The 17,184-nt window shown below is 34.4% G+C and overlaps 1 protein-coding gene across 8 annotated transcripts in view; it reads left to right on the top strand.

Annotated features, from left to right (window-relative positions):
* Nucleotides 1–17,184, top strand: part of JMJD1C (jumonji domain containing 1C) — a 320,195-nt gene that overhangs the window by 296,843 nt on the left and 6,168 nt on the right. For all 8 annotated transcript variants that reach the window (XM_045783473.2, XM_087863078.1, XM_045783468.2 and 5 more), the window contains 11 exons: nt 2,255–2,344; nt 2,833–2,960; nt 3,154–3,367; nt 3,887–4,101; nt 4,796–5,074; nt 7,702–7,870; nt 8,418–8,508; nt 9,000–9,130; nt 9,514–9,636; nt 13,007–13,146; nt 14,409–14,585. In XM_045783473.2, the coding sequence (XP_045639429.2) occupies nt 2,255–2,344; nt 2,833–2,960; nt 3,154–3,367; nt 3,887–4,101; nt 4,796–5,074; nt 7,702–7,870; nt 8,418–8,508; nt 9,000–9,130; nt 9,514–9,636; nt 13,007–13,146; nt 14,409–14,585 (1,757 nt within the window). The remainder of the gene's footprint in view (nt 1–2,254; nt 2,345–2,832; nt 2,961–3,153; nt 3,368–3,886; nt 4,102–4,795; nt 5,075–7,701; nt 7,871–8,417; nt 8,509–8,999; nt 9,131–9,513; nt 9,637–13,006; nt 13,147–14,408; nt 14,586–17,184) is intronic.

The raw sequence follows: 17,184 nt of genomic DNA on the forward strand, positions 1-17,184 counted from the left end.
TAAAGTCATCATGAAATGAGAGGATTCAAATTGTAAATATTAGAAGTAAAATCATGTTTAGTGATAGAAACTGTTTAATGTCTAAAAATGATGAACATCATTTTCATATCCAGGTACTCTTTTTCAGAATTGTGTATCAGATAAGTAAACCATGAGTTAGCCGTCAGTATCTTTTCCACTGGTAAGATTATGAAAGCCTTTTAACTCTTTTTCTTAAACACTGAGCACTTACCCAGAAAGACCCCTGGAGTGGGGGCACGTTTCCAGACATCACGGCCAGGTGTTTCTGTGATATGCAAAAGACAGAAAATATGAGTAAAATGTGAAACTATAGTAAGGAGTGCATTCTAGGGGCGCCTGGGTGGTGCAGTCAGTTAAGCATCTGACTCTTGGTTTCAGCTCAGGCCGTGATCTCGGGGTCGTGAGATCGAGCCCCACATTGGTCTCTGCGCTCCGCAGAGTCTGCTTAGAACTTTCCCTCTGCCACTCCAGTGTACATGCATGCATGCACATGCTTTCTCTCCCCGTAAAATAAATAAATCTTTTTAAAAAAAGGAATGTATCTTAGGCATTTACTATCTTCAAAATTATAAAAATATACTTGGATATTTTCTGTTAATAGAATTAGCTGCACTGTTATAAAACTTCATCACGTGCATTTTATCTTCCTTTTTCCTGACTCCATATTACTTTTGTTTTCCCTTTGTCTAATTAAAAAATTAATTTATTATATTTTGCCTTTGTCTAATTAAAAAATTAATTTATTATATTTTGCTATATTGTATGCACATATATATATAAGTATATAGCATTTTCTGAATAAGATAAGGTATATATAATAAACCTAAATAGTGGTGTTTCTATTGATATTCATAGTACAGTTAATTTTAAAAGCATAGTCTGTCAGTCACTGTATCTTTTTTTTAGTATAATCTATATGCCTTAAGTTATATTCTGTTATCTCTATATCTGTTTCACTGTTAAATATTGTAATAAACTCATTGACTAGTTTGTACCTTTATATAGTGGTAATTAGCATAAGTGTCTAAAATATAAACAGTTAGAAAACATAAGTTAACTGTGTAGGCTCTGGGGGGGAAAAGTTGGGTTTTGGGTTTTTTTTTTTTTTTAAGATTTTATTTATTTGAGAGAGAGCTAGGGAGCACAAGCAGGGGGGAGGGGCAGAAGGAGAGGGAGAAGGAGGCTCCCCGTTGAGCAAGGAGATGGATCCCAGGACCCTGGGATCATGACCTGAGCCGAAGGCAGATCCTTAACCAACTGAGCCACCCAGGCAGCCCGAGTTGGAAAGCTTTTAAAGAAAACCAGTTTTAGACATTTTAGCCTGGATTTGAATTTTATTTCATCTGAAGCTTTTCATGAAATAATAGTTGTGGATTTTTATGCTGAATATAATGAGCTATTTGGTATTTATTGAAGCTGTTACAGCTACAATGTAAGTAGCTGTCTGTCATTAAATTTATAGAAAAAGATTTTCTTGAGATCAAGATAATTGAATGTTTTTCCTGTGTATTATTTGCCTCATGCTATGCCTCAGTATGTTTACAACTCCAGGTATGGAGCCTTGTTTGAAGGCAGTAGTAACAAATATTTTGTGTAAAATAGCAGCTTTTTGACATCTTGTGGCAGTTTGTCTACATGTCTTTAAAACATAAAAGAAAAATAGCAGTAGCCTCAAGTTTGTGTCAGTCTAACGTACTAAGGTCAGGCAACAGTACTTTTTTGCATAGAAAATAGTGAAGAGATAAAAGGAGATTAGTGACAGAGAAGCTAAAATCAAATAAGGAAGATAGAGGTAACAAATACATGGTAGTTTTAGAAAAGCCTCTATCAGTTGATACATTATATCAAGTTTGTATCTTGTTTTTATAAAATTCTTATAAAGATGGAACTGTTTTATTTTTTAAAAAACTGAACATTTGAAGCCTACTATTGGCATTTTATATAATTGTTAAGCTCTTAGGACACCTGGGTGTCTCAGTTGGTTAAGTGTCTGTCTTTGGCTCAGGTCATGGTCTCAGGGTCATGGGATTGAGCCCTGCATCAGGGCTCCTTAATCAGCAGGGAGCCTGCTTCTCCCTCTTCCTCTGCAGCTCCCCCTCCTTGTGCTCGTTCTCTCTGTCAAATAAATTAATAAAATCTTAAAAAAAATGTTAAGTTCTTTATATACAAGCCACCAATTTTATAATTATAAAACCATGACAGATATAAAAGTATATATGTTGTAATCATACAGATAAAGAACTGTATGCTTGGATGAAGTGTGTGAAGGGACAGCCTCATGATCACAAACATTTAATGCCAACTCAAATTATACCTGGTTCTGGTAAGTATAAATGCACATTATTTACTTAGTAGTGTAATAGCTCTTGCTTACTCTAGATTATTTAGGAGTATGTAGGAGTATAATAGAACGGAGCGGTAAGATTTATCTGATCTTGAATTGTTTTTGTTCACTTCTTAGAATCTTCTATGTAATAACACTAGCAAGGCAAGCCCAGCCCCAGTGACAAAGAAGCCCAGAGGAACCATTTTAGAGGGGGATAACTAGAGTGTAATGAAAATGCTTATTAGATTTATGATATTCTCCCTTTTTTGAGCATACTGAATTTTTAATAGTAGAGGTAAGAGAGAAATAGAGAACATGAATTTGGCTGAATGATCAAACCTGAAATATATGGAAGAGATGAAGGAAAAAACGGGAAGAAAAGTGAAAGGACACAAGAAAACCTGCATAAGAAAAACAGGAAAAAGTTTTACGATCTTAACAACTAGGGGTAATCCTTTTATTAAATACACTATTATTTTTTGTAGTTTTGACAGATCTTCTAGATGTGATGCACACTCTTAGAGAAAAATACGGTATTAAATCCCATTGTCATTGCACTAACAAACAGAATATACAAGTTGGAAATTTTCCTGCAATGAATGGTGTATCTCAAGTGAGTACAACTTTCTAATTATTCAAGTGAAACGCATGGTTAAATTAATCAGCTTTCATATTTGAAATCCAATTTAGGACTTGGGTTTTATGAACTTATGTTTCTAATTTACTGTATAAATATATCTACTACATTTAACTCTGAATAATTGAAAAGGTAGTATTTTAAAAGTTTAATTGTTCTACCATTACAGGTTTTACAGAATGTTCTTAATCACAGTAATAAAATTTCTCTGTGCATGCCTGAGTCTCAGCAGCAAAATAACCCTCAGAAGTCTGAGAGTAATGGCAACAGCAGCCCAGGGAGTGACGTAAGCACAGACAGCAAGTTAACTCCTCCAGAATCCCAGTCACCACTGCACTGGTTAGCAGATCTTGCAGAGCAAAAGTCCAGAGAGGAAAAAAAAGGTAAATATAATTAAATATGTAATAGAGGACCATAATATAACCAACAATGTACATTAATGTATAATATTCACTTATTATAATCTATATTTGTCTTTTGCTTGCATTATGAATGGCTTAGATTCAGGAAAACATTTGTTTTCTATTGTTAGGAACTCACCTTCCTATGATTGTATCAAAATTAGTTACAGAATCATTTGTGGATGAGCATATCACTAAAGCCACCAGGGCAGTAGATTTGTAACTTAAACTATACTTTCTCCCTGTCTTAGCTGTAGCATTTTTCATTTGTGACAGGTGCAAACTCAGCTACATGTCTGAGATATTGAGGAAGGCCTTTTCATATTCAAACTGTTTGACTCCATTTTGAAGGATCTAATCCATCCTCTGGTGTGTGTTCAGGTGAATAAATCACTAGTGCTACACTTTTTACCTCTCACTGTCAAATGTAGGGTCCCAGTGTTTTCTGTACTTTAGTAGCGTGCTTAATTTTATTTGAATTTTGTAAATGTTGTATTTCAGAAAACAAAGAATTTGCCCTTGAAAAGCAAATTAAAGAAGAGAGAGACCAAGACAACCCTGATTCTCCAAATAGCAGAACATCACCTCCTGTGTCCCAGAATAACGAACAGGGCTCAACTTTACGAGATTTGCTGACCACGACTGCTGGCAAGCTACGTGTGGGTTCTACAGATGCTGGCATTGCCTTTGCCCCCGTGTATTCAATGGGAACTCCAGTGAGTAAGATGCCAGATTTTTGGTTTTCATATGGACCTTAAATTTAGATGATTTGGCTATGAGCTACACAAGAGATAGATGCAAATGAAATAAAATACACTTATTACTAGATATACTCCCAATTGCATTATAAATTTCATAGCTTAAAAGCTGGAGGTTTGGGGTTTTTTTTCCAAGATGAAAACGGTTGTGGGGAGGGGCATTTAATGCCAGAAGAGCCCTAAGGGACTACTTCAGAATTTGAAAATGACATATTTTGTAGGGGAAATAAATCACATGGTTAATGTTTTATTACTTAAAATATTTAGTAATCAGTTTTTGTTTTAATTATGCACCAGAAGAAAATAAGAAACAATAATTGCATAGGTAGGCACAAATTTTTAGTGATCTGTAAAAGTACATGGGAGATTCCACCCATCTCTCTCTTCTGCCCTAGCCCTAAAATAATATAAAAGGCCACACTTAGACTTTCTGCGGACCTGATAGTTTCTCACGTAGAAGACCACCAGACTTCTGGTTCCTATCTGTTAGGAACAGTGTAAGGACTATAGATGCATATCCACTGACATGATTACATATTCTTGAAGGCACATAAAATGTTTGTGTTGGTTGTTTGCTATGTTAGTAATAAACCAAAGTGAATGTTTAAAGATGTATACATTTCCTCTCAAAATATAACTTTTTCCCTAATAGAGTGGTAAAAGTGGAAGGACTATGCCAAACATTCTTGATGACATAATTGCTTCAGTTGTTGAAAACAAAATTCCACCAAATAAAGCCTCTAAGATAAATGTAAAACCAGAGCTGAAAGAAGAGCCTAAAGAGAGCAAAAAATCACCCATGGAGGAAAACAATAAATTGTACAGTGATATACCACATTCTTGGATCTGTGAGCAGCATATTCTGTGGCTTAAGGATTATAAAAATACCAATAATTGGAAGCTTTTCAGAGAGTGTTGGAAACATGGACAAGTGAGTATTTTAAGCTGATTAGTGAAACTGAAACGGTTGGATAGGAACAAAGGGGAAAGATAGTATGTAACACATTTGGAAGTAAGATATCAAAAACAAAAAGGTTATCAGAATTACTGTTTCTGAATTCTTATTTTTTGGTCAGATTTATATAAATTAATAGGGAAGCACTGATTGATGTTATATTTTTTAGCTATCAGTCAAAAGACTTTTAAGAAAGCCATATATTTACAAAATTTGGTACTTCCTTTTTTACATTTGTATTTTAGTCCAGTTAACAGATTCATATCTATAGAAGCATTTACCTCAGATTAACGAAATGTGTAGATCTTTTTGCCTTTAATGTTCATCCATAGATCATTTATTCATCATATCTTGAATGACATATTTAATTCTGTTCAAATGAAAATGATTGTCTCTTTTACCAGAGTTTTCATAGAATGCTTAAGACACATTTCAGATGGCAATATATTACATTAATGAAGAAATTTTGTGAACAAAATTAAAAATTTGCATGATTTAGTATTGTGTTGTTTTTTTCTTGCTTCCTGGAAAACATCATTTGCATTTTATTTTACTTTCTTCATTGAACAGGTAGTTACTGAGCTCCTAATAAAATCTAGTCTTTGTGCTGGCTATTAAGGATATAAAAATGAGTAAGTTGTATGAAAATAAGTAAGATGAGTAAACTATTTTAGTGCAGTGGTTCTTAATCTTTTTAGGTCACTAATCCTTTTCACAATGTGAAGAAAACTTTGTTCCTTTCTCCCCAGAAAAAATTCATACCCATGTAATGCACATACACAATATTTAGGTTCTTACTTCCTTTTTTTTTTTTCCCCTTTGTTTTCTGGTTGGCTCCCCTTGAAGCCCTGATGCCATTGGCGGGTCATAATTTAGACCACTTGATTTGGTGTGTGCTTGAGCCGTCACATAATTATTTTAATAAGTACATTAAATATTCTGAGAACTTTGTTAAAGTGCTATAAAAACCCAAAAGAGGGAGTGATTAGGCTAGAGTACTAATTTAGAAATGCTAGTCTGAATTGATGCCTCAGGGGTTAAGTGAAATTTTTCTAGATGTGAACAAGAGGTTGGAAATAAACAGAAGCATCAGGTGCTTGGGGAACTCTTAAGTAGTTTTGTTTGGAACATAGATAAAAGAGTTCTGTGGGAGAATGGTGAGAAATGGTAGTTAGGGTTATGATTATGAAGGCCCTTTGTGTATTACACTAAGGAGTTTGAATTCTATCCTATAGATGATAGTTTTAATTGATGAGTCAAAGTAATCAGATTGACGTATTAAAATAACTGATAGCAAAGCAGATTGGAAATTGAATTAGAGGAAAATAAGGCTATAGGCAAGGAATCAAAATAGGAAGGTTTCCAGTATTTTGAGAAGATGATGATGATGGTAGCCTAAGAATTCTGCTTGAGAATATTCTAATATACTAGATAATTACTTGCCCCTCATTTTTTTTAACAATATGATTACCATTAGAAAGAGTGGCATAGGGCTTAATAGGAGTATTATTGGATAGCCATAATAGGGGCTGGGAATTAATACCTGAATTGTCAACAATAGGTAATTAATAGCTGAACCTGTTTTTAATAGTTGATCGTATTATTAGCCTGTTGAAGGGAAGTTTAATGGAGTGGTGCCCCAAATAAGTAGTTAAGCAGCCTTAAGGTGATTTTTGTTGTTTTTCTTTTCTTTTGAGATATCTTTTGTGATAAGAACCCTAGCTAGAGGTTATTCTGCTCTGTGGTACCCGAAATAATAATTATCTTAATGAAGTTTAAGATGACTTAATAAATATATTTCATAAGAGATTCTCAAGTCACAACTTTCTTTGTTCTCTATATCCCAGATTTTGCTTCTTTTAAAATAAAGGAATTGAAAAAACCCAAAACCTTGGGGATAGTATATCAGATTGTTGTAGAGGTTTTTTTACATCAGCATTGGAGTTTTAGAAGCTTTAAATCTTCAGTTGTTAGTTTTTGGGTTAGATACCCGTGAGGGAATTCAAACTCATATGATTTCGTAGGAGAGATTTACTTTCAGGGAGTCAGCCATTAAGCTTGAAATTTAATGTCTTGCCTGGTTGTTTAATATTTTTATTTATCATGATCCTTGTGGAGGTAAAGAATGTGTATATGTGTTTTAAGTGATAAAAATTATGTTTTAATCTCAAGGCCTATATGTATGCTATTAAAATCTTATTATATATATCACACATATAGATATATAAGTAGGTTATGTTCTGCCTTCAAAAACTAGTCTATAAATAAAGCAGCCAAAAATCCATATTTATACTACCTAGAACTGAAATTTTTAGTCTAGACTTCTTTCCTGAAAATTTACTACATGTTAATTTTAATTTTAAAAAAATGGCAATGTATTTTACATGGCATTCTCTCATTACCTGTTCTCTTTGACAGTATATTATGTACAGCTTTTCAGGTTAGGGACTATTTTCAGTAGTCCTTTTATTTTCACAATTTGTCATTAGTCCTAAAATTTAACATGTTATCTGTTTGTTGTATATGTGTATAAAATCGAATTTTGGAAGTGTCCATATACCTTTTAACTTACTTATCGATCTATCTATTTATTTATTTATAAGCCTGCAGTGGTTTCTGGTGTGCATAAGAAAATGAACATTAGCTTGTGGAAGGCGGAATCAATTAGTCTTGATTTTGGAGACCACCAAGCTGATCTCCTGAACTGCAAAGACAGCATTATTTCAAATGCCAATGTTAAGGAATTCTGGGATGGTTTTGAAGAAGTTTCAAGTATGTTGTTTTTTGTTTGTTTTACTGTTTTCTGAAACATATCCCCCCAAAATTATAAATTGCAAATATGACTTAACAGATTTTTAATCTTTGAAACTTCTAAATTATTTTGGCTAATAAAGAAGAGACAGATACTTGGAAACAAGAGACTGCGTCTTATTTCTTGATTCCACCCCTAATTTATTTATACCATGTTTCTTTATATAGGGAATATTTTTGGCAATCCCATAAACCTTTGAGAATTATAAAAGTTATGTAAAACACTTAGAAAATTAAAAGTAAAAATGTAAGACTAGTTTCAATAACAATTGTAAACAGATTTTTAAAGAATATTTTTGCAATATTACAAATACCTAAATACATAAGGAATAAAAGTCCTAATACTATATAAGTACATAAGAAATTAAACTCAATAAGCAAGCATTCATTAAATACCTACTGTACAACAATCGAGTCATTCATTTTACATCTCTTCCTTCCTCTTCAAACATTAATGAAAATTAAAAGGCAGAAATTACCTTTTAATAATAAACTGTGTTTTTTATAGAACGACAAAAAACGAAAAGTGGAGAAACAGTTGTTTTAAAATTGAAAGATTGCCCTTCAGGAGAAGACTTCAAGACTATGATGCCAACAAGGTGCATGTTTTTAAAACTTGTTATTTTAATCCTTGGGTTTTTTAAATTGAGCTGAGATTATCCCCAGAAGTAGGATAAGGAACTACATATTTGACCTTCAAGCATTTTCCTTGCCAATTAAAAATAAATTAAGAACAAAACCCAATCTCTGTATTCTCAGCAGGATGAAGTCTTTATGTTAGGGCAGTAAAGGAAAGAATGCTAATATCAAAGGATGCGCGGTCCTGTTTAGGACCTCCCTTCTCTTGATGTTTTTAATTTGCTATGATTAGAGAAACAGAATTGCAGTTTTAGTCAGTGTCACTTCTGTTGTGTGCTTGTCCTTGTGTTAGGCATTGATTTAAACTTGAATGAAATCAAGGAAAGTGTTATTTGTCAGAACCCTTAAGGAAAGGTTGTATTAGGTTTCAAACAGCCTGAAAATTTTGTATATGAAGGCACCTAAGAATGTTAATCTGTATTCAAAAGAAGTCAATGTTGTTATTCTTCAGATACGAAGATCTTTTAAAAAGCCTACCATTGCCAGAATATTGTAATCCAGAAGGAAAATTCAACTTGGCCTCTCATTTGCCAGGATTTTTTGTACGCCCTGATCTAGGACCCAGGTTGTGCAGTGCCTATGGTGGGTATATATTTGCGTTTCTGTGTACTTGGAATTACATGAAATTTTAACTTCTGTCCGATGATAAATTGTCTAGTGATTTTTTAGGCTCTACTAAATCCGTTTTTTAGTAATCCATTGAAATCTTTTTTTTCTGTCAAACATTATATTAGAAATTAATAGCCAATATAGTTAAGTACTTGCTAATTCCTTGCAAAATATTTACTTCTTCTAGTAATTTGATTTTTGTGGAAATTTCTTGGATTGTGGCTCTTGGGGAGCAGGCTTTGGAGCAAGGAAACTAAAGCTCAAATTACAATTAACGAATTTTCCTCATAGAGCTGATTTTAGGGAGAATATCTAGGATATGTATTCAGTCAAATAAAATTCTATTTTACACACAGGTGTAGCTGCTGCTAAAGATCATGACATAGGAACGACAAACCTTCACGTGGAAGTCTCTGACGTCGTAAATATTCTAGTCTATGTTGGCATAGCAAAAGGAAATGGCATTCTCTCAAAAGCAGGTAAAGAAACTTGAAGAATAGAGGTCTGGAATGAAATTGAATAACCACACACACTCGGATTTATTATCTAGAATATCAGCCTCTGAGTAAACAGCAAAGATTGCAAAAAGAATTGCAGTGGATATAGAGATATTCTAATCTTTATTACTTTAAGAATGCTTTATTTACCTGTCTTTTTTTCAATATAGTAGAACTTTTAATTTTAAAAATTAGTATTTTTATTTGCTCCTTTCCTATCTTTAAATGTTCTGTTTGTGAAAATAAACTGTTAGGCTTACTTATAAACACTTTATTGGAGAATAGAAACTGGGTCCTGGGGTTCTGAGGATGATTAAGATTTGGTTTGTGCCTCAAACATTCTTCATTTTTTCCCCTCTACTGTCAGAGACAGAAGGGATCTTTTCTCCTAAGTAGATGCAACCATTCTGTCCATTGTGTAGGTTTTAGATTCCATCCTCTGGATTTCTTTCTGAAACCTTGTTCCATCTGCTGTCGCCTTCTATGTAAATAGGTCTTTAAACTTTTCCTCTGCGCTAGTTATTTTCTTCAGAGTAGAAGTACACTCTAAACTATTCCTTCTTTCTCAGAAGAAAACCTTCAAATCTCGTCTCCTTGCCACCATCCTGTAGCTCCTGCCTTCATAACAAATTCTTTGCTGTCTTTGTCAGCTCTTACTCACATTTCAGTTCAATGCAAGTTGGCCTTATACCTGCTGCCTCACTGAAATTACTATTACTGCAGCCCTCACTAACATTCACAACTGGATAAGTGGTCTCGTGATTTCTTTCTGGTCTTCTTAATGCTTGCCCCTCTGAAGTAAATGGCACTGTTGTTGATCACTGCCTCTTCTTTACATATGGCCGTTAGCTTCTGTGATACTACTCCCCTAGTTCTTAACTAACCTTATAGAATCCCAGGCTTTCCTAGAGTCAGAGAATTTTTTTCTACCTTTTCTAGTTTACAGGTACTTTATATGAAATTCTGTGCATGACCCAGTCACCACGTACATCACCAGCTCTCTATCTGGAGCCAAGAATGTATGTAAAGCTTAATGACTAGGTGCTGAGGACATGGGGGTTCCTATAGTATTCACTCTACTTTTCTGTGTATTTGACAGCTTCCATAAAACACAACCTAAATTCCCCCAAAACTAAAAACTCATACTGTTTCTCAGCTTCCTAAATTGACACTTAATTATAATTGATAAACTCTTTGCCTCCCCGACTCCCAAGGATTTGAGAGTCAGGCACACTTGGATTGTAGTCCCAGCTCTGATACAGAAATGTGTGACGTGCGCTTCAGAATACTTATCTTTTCAAAGCCTGTGACGCCACAGAGTCAATGATCTCTTTTGTGCCTCATTGCACTTTGTTCCAATCAGCCCCTATAGCATTTGTTCTACAAACAGAAGTTATGCCTGCTTTTCTCCTCCACTAGTGTCTCATGTCCTTGAAGGCTGAGACTTCGTTATTCGTCTTTGTTACTGCTCACCTCCCATCCCACATTTATAGTATAGTATTTTGTGTTTTAAGAAAACATTCATCATTTTAATCCTGTGGCTGCCTTTATCTGAAGCTTTTGTCACTCTTTATAGATGATCACCAAAAAAAGTGATTAAAAAAAAAAAATGTTGGGGCGCCTGGGTGGCTCAGTCGTTAAGCGGCTGCCTTCAGCTTAGGTCATGATCCCAGTGTTCTGGGATCAAGCCCCGCATCGGGCTACCTGCTCAGCGGGAAGCCTGCTTCTCCCTCTCCTACTCCCCCTGCTTGTGTTCCCTCTCTCACTGCCTAATAAATAAAATCTAAAAAAATAAAATAAAAAATAGTGTTTTAGGGTAAATGCTTAAAACACCTCAAGAAATACTGACCTACTTAAAGCATAAGCTTTTTCCTCCACCTGGAATGGCTGTTCTACACACTTGTCTCCCTGGCAAATCCCTTCAAAGTGTAGCTCATGTTGTCATCTCCTCCTAGAGAGGCCTTCATTTAAAAAAAGCTTTCCCTACCGCAATAATCCCCCTCCTCCTTTTTTTTCCTTAAGATTTTATATATTTATTTTGAGAGCGAGAGCATGGGCAGGGGGAGGGGGCAGAGGGAGAGGAGGAAGCAGACTCCCTGATGAGCAAGGAGCATGATGCAGGGCTTGATCCCAGAACCCTGAGATCAGTACCTGAGCCTAAGGCAGACGCTTAACTGACTGTGCCACCCAGGTGCCCCACCCCTCCTCTTTTTTTTTAATTCAAAGAGCAGTAAAATTTATTTATTTGGGTTTTTTTTTAAGACTTTATTTATTTATTTGACAGAGAGAGAGCACAAGCAGGGGGAGCAGCAGGCAGAGGGAGAAGCAGGAAGCCCATTGCGGGACTTTGACCCAGGCACCTCAAAGAACAGTAAAATTTAAAGGAAAAAAAAATTGGGGAATCATTCTGAGGTCGCCAGTTTATAATTTTGTTAACACATAACATTTGAGAACTGAACCAGTCTTTGTATATCTTTTGTATTCCTATGATTGCATTTACCGCACTGTGTGGTATTTTTATTTCCTACATTTATTAATACTCTCTTTTACTCTGTGAGGTCTTGACTGGGTCTTGTTTAACTCTATTCCCCAACATTCTAGGACAGTGCCTTGTATACATTGTAAATACTTAATGTCTGAATAAAGAAATCCTTGCATCCAACTTTAAACATAAAAAAGAATTTACTGTTACAAATTAAGAAACACCTGATGTATTCTTTATAGCAAACAATAAATTTCTTTTACTCTCAAAAGAACATTTCTTTAAAATATTCACTGTAGTTGGGGCACCTGAGTGGCATTCAGTTAAGCATCCAACTCGGTTTCCACTCAGGTCATGATCTCAGGGTCGTGAGATTGAGCCCCTCATCGGGCTCCACGCTGAGCTGGTGCTTGCCTGCTTAGGATTCTCTCTCCCCTTCTCCCTCTGCCTGCCCCTCACCCCCCAAAAATAAAATAGAGGTTATGATCCTTGCCTAGCTTACTAGGTGGTTATTAGTGGTCATGAAAGTCTTTTGTAAGTTATGAAATGCTGTATGAGTACAAATCATTGTTATGACCACCCCCTTGGGACAGGAAGAAAGTTGGTGAAGTTTGATTTAGAAACCCTTGAGTTTTTAATCTCTCGTTCCTTGGTTTGCAGAAAACAAATGATCTGGGAAAGTTACTGTTACTCTGTCCCTTGTTACACATGGTCAGTGTTTTCTCTTATGTAACAGTTTACTGGGTTTACTTCCTCTTTAAGAGTCGTGATCTAGTCAGGCACTATATTGTTCTAGTAGATCAATTCTAGGATACTTGGCTTTCTGGTAGTTTTTACGGACCGATTTGAAAATATTCTCCTATGTTTCAGGAATACTCAAGAAATTTGAGGAAGAAGATTTGGATGACATTTTAAGAAAACGATTGAAGGACTCAAGTGAAATACCTGGTGCTCTGTGGCATATTTATGCAGGGAAAGACATTGACAAGATAAGGGAATTTCTTCAAAAGGTATAAATTTAGGTTGCAAATAGTTTATCTCTTTACCTTGAGCAAGGACTTAGTAATTTTTCAATGTAACCTCATTTAGCATTCAGGAATATAAGATCATTAAGTAATTTTTACTTCAAAAGAGAAGGGGACTTCTTACTGTTAAAAGTCAAAAGCTCCTTTCTCTTGCTCCTTTTGAAGCCTGTTTTGTGTTGAGGTATTTGAATGGCAACAACTTCTCAGTTGCTAGTGCTCTCCTGTCTCCTTAGAGCAACGAACTAATCTGTTGATGAGTCAGATGTTACCCTTGGTGAAAAGTGGTGAAAATTAATATTAATATGTCATAGAAACATCTAAAGAAGGTAGGATCTTTTTTTTTAATTCGATTAATAGTTTTGGCTGTTGACGTGGGCAGTAATTCTGCTCTTAACCACATCAATTGCTCTGTTATACTTAGTTGAATAGACTGAAATTTTGAGTAATCGTACCTTTAATTTAGTTGTTAGACACTGAATGAAACTGACATATTAATTTAGAATGGTTAGTTCAGTCCTTTGCTCAAATATTTGCTAAATCTGCAATTATAGTGATTAAAGGGACCATCATTGCTGCTTTTCTTATTATACTTCATTTTCTTTCAGAATGGACTTAAGGTTTGTCTCTGTGTTCAGTATGAAGTAAAAGAGCTGTAGCTCTGTACCTCTATCTTATCTCAGAATACCTACCAGTATTTTAACTTAAACTATTATAAATTATGCTTTTTAAAGCAGAATGATTATTTCACAGGTTAGTAAAAGGGTCCCTTGAAATTGATTTGTCAAAGATTAGAGGGTTAGCAACATAAAGGTATTTATCTTTGTACTTACATTTTTAAAAAAAGCAAGATCAGGAAATGTTTAAGTCTGTACATATGGATAGTTCCGCTTTTGACAAAAAAGCTACTAAACTAAGCTTTTCCTGATCTCTGTGGTATACTTTTGAAACAATTGTAAGGAAGAAACCAAAGGAACGGAAACTTCATGGTGGATGGAAGAGGTGAGAAGGTGCTAGTATGATTTATTTTATTAACAGCATCTCAGTGTGCAATATTGTTTTAATATCCTTTGGCTTTTCAAATTGTTATAGAACATTATTTTCTTTAACTTAAGCACATGCATTGTTCCATAAGATTCTAAAAACAAAAGATGGTTATTGTAAGGAAAATTGAAATTTAACTGAACAGAATTTACTATTTCCCTTACTTAAAATTGAAGCGTATATTTCAATTTTAATTCATATTGCAGATTTCAAAAGAACAAGGCCTTGAAGTTCTACCAGAACATGATCCGATACGTGACCAAAGTTGGTATGTGAACAAAAAGCTCCGCCAAAGACTATTTGAGGAATATGGAGTCAGAACCTGTACTCTCATTCAGTTCCTTGGTGATGCCATTGTGTTACCAGCAGGAGCACTTCATCAGGTACATAAAAACTTATTTCTCACACATCTATTACTGAAGGAACTGATTTTGAAAAAGAAATTGTTCTGACAAGTTAGAGAATGATCTGCACCCAGTTTGCTTTCATTAAGAAATCACTAAAATAGCTTTCCAGTGCTTGAAGAGATCTTACATAATTAAATGCTTTGAGAACTTAAATTGTTTCAGCGTGAGCCAGATTTCCATTTTTGTATTGTTTCCGGTTTAGTGGATCAAAATCTCATTTTTAAGACTTTTTATGGAGGAAAAAGAGATACTATATGTTCAGTTCTCAGTAGTGAGACTTAGCACTTAAGTATTAAGACTTAAGAGATCACATATTTTCTAAGGCACCAGATTGAGCAGAATGAAGTGTTGGCTAGACCATTCCATAATTCAGGCTTTTAGTGTAACTCCTGCCTTGTTGTTTGCTAACAGCAGTAGCATGTCCAAAGGAAGATACGTAATTTTTATAGCTATTAATCCATAAAATTTAAAAACTAAAATAAACACGTTACCTTTGTTTCTGTGGCTTGACTATGTGGCACCTGGAAAAAAGGCATAGAAAGATACTGGGCATGGAGGATTGGGTTAAAAGCATACGGTGGATTCCTATAAATAGACTGGAGCTACCACAGACCAGTTAGCCCTCATAGTAACAGAGTGTGCAGAGTAATCCCAAAAACCCCAAAACCTAGTTTGCCTCAGTTGGTTCTCCACATTTTCTACCACCTGGTAGTTGAGATGTATCTGATATGTGTACCTTTTTTTTTTTTTTTTACCAAGGAATGTTTTTCACATTTTATATAACTATGCAATTACTCCCTACACCATTATATAATAGCACAAATATTCCTTAAGTGATAATAGTTGCTTAGTTTTTAACATGTCAAGCTCAGGGTTAGATTTATCATTCTTAGATATCAGATAGCATTTATGACCGTAAAATACAAACATCATAATAATTATACCTGTTTCACTACCTTAACTTCTTGGAGAAAAAAATACATTAAATGTATTAAGTTTAATGCATTATTTATATTAAATTGTTTTATTTTCCCATGGTCTTACCTGATCATTTCGGGGATGTTGTATCATTTATGATTCAAGTTCCCACATACCATTTTTTTTGCCTTCTAGTGTCCTATCAGAAAAGAGCTGATCTGTATGAAAATGTAAAACACCCTCAATGGAGCAGCCTATTTAAGAGGATAGTACAGTCAATCTTTTGTAAATAGAATTCTTTGATAATACAAGACAGGTTCCCTTGAAAATCCTAATAAATTATTTGACTTATCCAGTATCTATTTTCCTAAAGTTAAACTGGACATTGCATTTTTTTAAATTGAGGTATAATTTTAGTGCATAGTTCTATAAGTTTTGACAAATACATAGTTAGGTAACAACACAACAAAATACCAAACACTTGCATCACTCCTAAAAATTCCCTCCTGCCACTTTTTAGTCAACTTCTCCCATCTGACGTTCCTACAACTACTTACGTTTTCCTCCTATAGTTCTGCCTTTACTAGAATGTCATATAATATGTAGCCTTTGAGTCTGACTTTTCTTTTAAAATATATAATAAATTCAACATTCTTCTATGTTGTTGTGTATACCAGTAGTTGGATTCTTTTTATTGCTGGGTAGTTGTTCATTATATAAATGTAACAGTTTTTTAAATCCATTCACTAATCGAAGAATATTTGGGTGTTTTCCAGCTTGGGACAATATTAAGTAAAGCCACCAAAAATTTTGCATACAGGTTTTTCTGTGAACATTGATTTGCATTTCAGTTTGATAAATACCAAGTGATGGGATTTCCTGGTCATATAATAAATGTATGATTAACTTCACAAGAAACTGTCAGGTGGTTTTCCAAAGTGATTGTGCCATTTTCTATTCCCCAAAGTAGTGTATGTGATTTCTGTTTCCTCTGCTTATTGTCAGTTTGGTTTTTAAACATTTGAATAAGTGTGCACTGGTATCACATTGTAGATTTAATTTACTTTTTCCTAATAACTAAGTATGTCTAGCATCTTTTCATGTGCTTATTTGCCATCATCTATATATCTCTTTTGGTAAATCTGTGTGTTCAAATATTTTATACATTTTGAAGTTGGATTTTTCTTTCTTCTTAGTAAGTTTTTGAGTGTTCTTAACTACTCTACTTTATAAGCCCTACATCTGATATATGCTTTGCAAATATATTGTCCTGATCTGTGACTTGTCCTTACATTTTCTTAATGGTGTCTTCCTAAGAGAAGTGTTTTATTTTTTTAATTTATTTTTTATTTTTTTTATTATGATATGTTATTCACCGTACAGTACATCATTAGTTTTTGATGTAGTGAAGTGTTTTAATTCTGATGAAATTCAGGTGATCGGTTTTTTCTTTTATGTATCATACTTTTATTGTTGTATATCCAGAATTGCTGCCTAGCCCCAGATAGCAAACATTTTCTCTTACATTTTCTTCTAGAAGCTTTCTTGTGGTTAGTTTTAAATTTAGATCTGTAATCTGGTTTTAGTTAATTTTTGTACATTGTGCAAAGTATGGACCAAGGTCCGATGTATATATATGTATTTTTTGGTATGGATA

This window comes from Ursus americanus, chromosome 6 (assembly GCF_024610735.1).
Source record: "Ursus americanus isolate L20-20 chromosome 6, mUrsAme1.1.p, whole genome shotgun sequence".
Taxonomy (NCBI): Eukaryota; Metazoa; Chordata; class Mammalia; order Carnivora; family Ursidae; genus Ursus; species Ursus americanus.